General features: G+C 22.4%; 3 protein-coding genes across 3 annotated transcripts in view, besides 12 other annotated features; 1 reads left to right on the top strand and 2 right to left on the bottom strand.

Annotated features, from left to right (window-relative positions):
- Nucleotides 1–1,648, bottom strand: part of CMU_022660 (uncharacterized protein) — a gene marked incomplete at both ends in the record, with an annotated part of 5,058 nt that extends 3,410 nt beyond the window's left edge. The window contains one exon of the mRNA XM_002139574.1: nucleotides 1–1,648. This exon is cut by the window's left edge and continues 5 nt beyond it. Within this exon, the coding sequence (XP_002139610.1) occupies nucleotides 1–1,648 (1,648 nt within the window).
- Nucleotides 1,273–1,301: a sequence feature (AT_rich).
- Nucleotides 1,649–1,664: 16 nt separating the features above from the next.
- Nucleotides 1,665–1,734: a sequence feature (AT_rich).
- A 25-nt stretch (nucleotides 1,735–1,759) lies between these two features.
- Nucleotides 1,760–1,802: a sequence feature (AT_rich).
- Nucleotides 1,803–1,881: 79 nt separating this feature from the next.
- Nucleotides 1,882–1,971: a sequence feature (AT_rich).
- A 283-nt stretch (nucleotides 1,972–2,254) lies between these two features.
- On the top strand, nucleotides 2,255–2,581 carry CMU_022650 (uncharacterized protein; the record flags this gene model as incomplete). Its single annotated transcript, XM_002139573.1, has 1 exon — nucleotides 2,255–2,581. One exon carries the CDS (start codon nucleotides 2,255–2,257, stop codon nucleotides 2,579–2,581), a length of 327 nt encoding a protein of 108 aa, XP_002139609.1.
- Nucleotides 2,582–2,944: 363 nt separating this feature from the next.
- Nucleotides 2,945–3,026: a microsatellite.
- Nucleotides 3,027–3,035: 9 nt separating this feature from the next.
- Nucleotides 3,036–3,079: a sequence feature (AT_rich).
- Nucleotides 3,080–3,213: 134 nt separating this feature from the next.
- Nucleotides 3,214–3,265: a sequence feature (AT_rich).
- Nucleotides 3,266–3,573: 308 nt separating this feature from the next.
- Nucleotides 3,574–3,644: a sequence feature (AT_rich).
- Nucleotides 3,645–3,852: 208 nt separating this feature from the next.
- Nucleotides 3,853–3,876: a sequence feature (AT_rich).
- Nucleotides 3,877–4,150: 274 nt separating this feature from the next.
- Nucleotides 4,151–4,176: a sequence feature (AT_rich).
- A 338-nt stretch (nucleotides 4,177–4,514) lies between these two features.
- Nucleotides 4,515–4,535: a sequence feature (AT_rich).
- Nucleotides 4,536–4,819: 284 nt separating this feature from the next.
- Nucleotides 4,820–4,840: a sequence feature (AT_rich).
- A 124-nt stretch (nucleotides 4,841–4,964) lies between these two features.
- Nucleotides 4,965–5,417, bottom strand: CMU_022640 (uncharacterized protein; the record flags this gene model as incomplete). The annotated part of the gene is made up of 1 exon (XM_002139572.1): nucleotides 4,965–5,417. The coding sequence occupies one exon, from the start codon at nucleotides 5,415–5,417 to the stop codon at nucleotides 4,965–4,967; it is 453 nt and encodes a 150-aa protein (XP_002139608.1).
- Between the last annotated feature and the right edge of the window lie 255 nt (nucleotides 5,418–5,672).

Genomic DNA, 5,672 nt, shown 5'->3' with positions numbered 1-5,672 from the left:
GTAAAAATAAAATTGGAATTGTTAATTTTTTAATAGTAACTGAAAGAGAAATTGCTTGTTTACGTGAAAACTTAACAACAAATAACCAAAATAATTCCAATAAAATGAAAATAACTCCAACACTTCCTGTATATCTGAATATATAATTACAAGTATCTTGATATATAGTATGATTTAAAATTTTTGTAAAAAAACTTTCAAGTTCATCTATATTTTTTAAACCATTAATAGATACATATTTTAATGTAATATCATTTTTCCAAAACCATGCCGTAGGTACAAACCAACAAATAAAAGAAATTGTACTAAATAATAAAAATAAAGATGCTATAAATCCAATACTTATATTAATTGAAGATTTAAGAGTTCTTTTAGGGTGTAAAAATGCTTCTTTATGAGATACAAGTCTAAATATTGAAACAAGCATTGTAATAATACTAATAGCAAGAAATATATAAGAATATGAATTTATACCACTGAAAATTGCTCTAATAATTAATTCTGGTCTATAATATCCTGATATTATACTTTGAAATAAGCTTGCATTTACAATCACTTTAATTCCATCAAAAGGATTATAAGTTATAAAATCTACAGTTATACTTTTGATATCACCACTAAAATATTCTTTATTTAACAAATAATCTAATGTAGCCAAAGCATTAGGTACATCATATGGATATATATAAACTGTACCATTTTTCATTGCAAAATTATCTGAATTTGATTCAATAGAACCTATTAACTTATTCTTTTCACTGTTTAAATTATCTTGATAAATCCTTATAGGAGTTATTAATGGATTATAGAAGTTTTCCTCAAAATCCAAAATAAGTGGAAATAAAATGAAACCCATCCAACGAATATAATCAGCCAATGTCTTGATATTATAAAAAGATCCCCAACCACAAGGTAAAACAAAATTATTAAGTGTAATATTAGAATATTGAATTGAACTATTTGCTATAACAATACTATCAACCAAATCAGTAGAATACAAATGAGTAAATCCATTCTTCAAAGATGTTTCATTCATACTAGCTATACAACTAGAATATATATTTGGTTGCATTGCAATTGTTGGATCCTTCAAATTATTGAGTATTAATTTTCTTGTATCAACAGAAAAGTCATAATATACAATAGATATTAAAAGAGAAAAGCATAATAAAGTAAATATTAACAGTTCAATGACTTTTGGCCATCCAAATATATTATTATTACGCTTAATCAAATTTAATGAAGATGTTTTACTACTCAACAAGGAATTCCAAAAATTTTTTAATTTATCTTTATTATTAGCTAAGTGATTATCAGGATTATTATAAGATATATTTGGTAAAATATCAAATGGAAATATTTTCTCTCTATATATTTCAATATTATTTAATTCATATTGATTCTCTATATTACCACTAAAATTTGAATGAAAACTACTTCGTATTTTTTTTTTTTTTCCACTATTAGCTGAAAAAGTCCTTGGATATCTTCTTTCTGATTTTTTTTCAATATATGAAGGTTTACTAATTTCTTTCTTAGATTCTAGTGGCTCATAGTCATATATTATATTAGATTTCTTATATAAACCTGGATAGTTTCCTCTATAATCAATATATTTTGAATTATATGTATCTTTATAATCTCCCATATTTTTAGATCTTCAGTTTATTTAAAAAAAAGCTATTGATATATAATAATAATTACAAATATTGTTATAGATATATTAAAAAATATGCCTATTTTATAGTATTATTGCTACATATATTCAATTTTTTTTTCTTTTCAAAAATAAATATATTAAACTCTACTAATAATGGCATGTAAGAAATATTATTCCTAATATTTAGGCGGGTTATTTATTCTCTAAAACCCTAGCCTCTCAATATTTTTTATTAGATAATAAAATAAGTATTAATAAGTTTCTTTAAAGGAAAAAAGAATATATTATTAAGTATAATATGATTTATTTTAGGTCTCACATTTAGGTATTTTTTATTTTATATTCTCTAAAACAATAAATACCTATGGAAAACTAATCATTATTTTGTATATTAATAAGTCTATCTATAATTTGTTAAATAAAATAAACTTCTCTTCGTCTCTTTTATATTATTTCTTTTGTGATTAAGATTATTATGTCTTTGAGTTCGCTTACCTTTAATTTATACTGTTTAATATTCCATTTTTGAAACGTTTTAGTTATTCTTCATAAATTAAAGGAAATATATTAGATGGCTAATATATTGAAAATAATATGGTATCAAATGATATAAACGAGGAATTTTCCATATTACAAAATATGAATCCAGAAAATAAGGGACTCTTATCAAAATATACTGATAACATTTCAACAGCTATATTAATTAATGGTATATCTAAATGGATAATTATTTATAGCCTTTATCATTATAATTATGCATATGATATATTAAAAACTATTATAGATACAGATGATATTTGTGAATATACAATAATATTTTTATTATCAATATTTGTACCAACATATATATTCTCATCAGGATATATATTAGCTGCTAATATTGAAGTAAAAGCATTTAAAAATGAGTTTAATTTAGATTAAAATGTTATTAGCTCCACCAATGATATTTGTTATATCTAATTTTCTATCATATTTTGTGAAATTGAAATTTATACTTAAGTATATTTGCATTGAAGATTATTATTCGTTATACAATATCAGAAGACCTGGATTTTTATTAATACCTTTTTTATTATATCTTGCAATTAAACTATTTGGTATTATTTTATGTTTAACAGAAATAATGAAATATTATATTGAATATAACGAACAAGATGAGGATGTAAGGTATGTAGAACAGAAAAAGGGATGATATTGAAGAATCAATTAACTATCAGAATAATAATATTAAACCACGATCATGTTGTAAAACTTACAATATATATGTTCTAAATATGTGGAGTAATATTATTTATATTATATTATAGTATGTCAAATTATCAATATTCTATATTACTTTTTTTATGTTCTACTTATCTATTATTATTACTGTTAGTAAATTTATTAAAAAAGAATATTATACTTTATCAATAAATATTTCAATCTCTTTATGTCTTTTTTTTTCAATTGCTATAGCTACAATAGACGTTTTCCGAGATATTCTTGTGATTATAAGTTTATTTTTAAAATACCTTATACCTTATATTTATATAGTTTTTTTCCTTTAGATCTGGTTTAATATTAATGAAATTAATATATTTTTTAAAAATACATTAAATATTATTACCATAGCTTCATTTTATTATTCTAAATATACTATTTTATCTCCTTTCCGTTTTCCACTTTATGCAACTCGTCATACCATAATTACAGCTATATCAACATATTACTTTCCTTTATATATTTTTTCATTAAATAGTAGAGAGGAATAAAGGACAAAGTTTTTTCTGTTTGGTTTTTAACAACATGTCCAAGTTATATATCATATTATATATTACCATTATTTTCTATATTTGAACTGATAGTCAGATTTGAACCAGAGATTTCAATATGATATTTATTTAGATTTTTCAAATTAACTAAGAAGTTAAGAGTTATTAAATATATGAATTATGTATTATTAATAACCTAAAATATTTCGAATTTATATATAAGAATTAAATTTGATTACATCTTAATATAATCTTTTCTAAATCACTAGATGTTAAGTAAATATTCTGTATCGTTAATTTTAATATTAACCCATCAACTTATTAACTCCTAAACATCTGAATTTCTTGTTGTTTTTCTAATATTTATAATTTAGGAAAATATTAACAAAACTTATTACGCCAAATATATCCTTGTATAGTTACTATAGATATATATAGATGAATTTATTTTTAATAAATATATTTCCTTATTGCATAACCTAATTTATCCAGAATATAAATTGATCCATTTCTTATTTTTATTAATATAATGAAATTCTAATCATTGATAAAATTTGCCTTATTTTCCTTTTTAATATTTAAATTTATGCTTAAAATAATCCAATAATTAATTTCCTAAGTTGCATTTCTACTAATTTCAAATCACACTTTATTAATAGTGCAACTAAACTTTGAACCATAATTGAAATTAAATAATTATTCAATGTACATATATCAATAAAACATTACCTTTCAATAGAATATTAAATATTATATATATAATAAGAAGTTAATAGTTCCTTTAATTTCACACTAAATATTGTGTAAAAGAACTAAATTAGATTAATTTAAATCAACCGATTTCTTTTAAAAGAGGAGAAAAAGTCAAACAACAATATTTACAACTTAAGTCCTAAATCCTAACATTACAAGAAAGAAATCTAGAAAATATCTTATTAAAGTGAATATAAAAGTAATAATAACTGCAAATTAACTATTGAGTTGTTGAAATCCCATTTATTTATGAATAAAATTGTACACATAATTATATATTACCCATATTATTTAGATTCCAGTAAAAAAGTATATTTGGACTTGAATACAATATAAAACTTATTTAAGCCAATTATTTAATATTATTTATACGGAGATTTCTAGTATTTGCACTAATATTTGTTCATATGAATACAAAGATGTACAATCAAATGATTTACGATAATAACCAAATCATTACAATTTATTTTCACTAAATCATCTTATAAAGAAATCATCCATATATAATATATTCCAAGATATATATTAAATTATTGAGATATTGTTCCTTGAGAAAAAAGAACTTAAGAAGTATATAGTTATATATGAAATATGAATAAAATATAAGTATTTGTAGCCTTCATTTATAAAATCAAATGTTCCAATTGGAATATTGAAATTATTTTAATTTTTATATCATCTCTTCTTATAAAAATTACAATACATTTAGTATCCCATAATTAACAAAAATATAAAGAACATATTAATATAAGAATCTCAATATATAAGTAGTAGACATAGCTTAATTCAATTATTCATTTTTAACCAAAAAAGTCTTCGTTCTCATCATGCTCTACAGGTTCATTTCTATGGTGACTATTTTGTGATTGTTCTTGACCTCCAGTTTGTTCTATTAATAAAGAATCTAACTCACTTCTCAATTTTTCTAATTTACCACTGCACTCCACCATTTTTCCCTTAATAGTGGAAATCTGTTCGCTTAAATGTACACTATATAAGTCAGCTACTACTTCTTCAAGGAGTTGCCCTTCCAACGTTTGTTCTAATTGCCTTAATTCCATTTCCAATAACTTTGAGTTAACCTCCAAATATTCTATTTTATCTAAAAGTTCATTGATTCTCTCATTTGGGTTCAGATAATCACATTTAATTTTAATCCCAATAAATGACTCCAAATTACTAATATTAGTGTTTCTAGAACGATATGTTAGTGTATAGAATTGAATAATTACAAAAAGTATATATAGATTCATCAATTTAATTCAGGCATATATTAGAATTAACTCAGAAACGTGAGTGAACAATATTAAAGAATAAATCAATATTTCTGATATTTAGTTAGAAACTAATTAAATGTCGTAGACAGAACTGAAACAAAAAGTATTTTAAAAGAGAGATTATATAGGGGAGTTAGATAGGAGGGGGTTAGATAGGAGGGGGTTAGATAGGAGGGGATTAGATAGGAGGGGGTTAGGTTTAGGTTTAGGGGGTTAGGTTTAGGGGGTTAG

Source organism: Cryptosporidium muris, genomic scaffold (assembly GCF_000006515.1).
Source record: "Cryptosporidium muris RN66 scf_1106632353999 genomic scaffold, whole genome shotgun sequence".
NCBI classification, from domain to species: domain Eukaryota; phylum Apicomplexa; class Conoidasida; order Eucoccidiorida; family Cryptosporidiidae; genus Cryptosporidium; species Cryptosporidium muris.
Note: the sequence above shows the minus strand (reverse complement) of the source record. Positions and strands in the feature narration are given on the sequence as shown.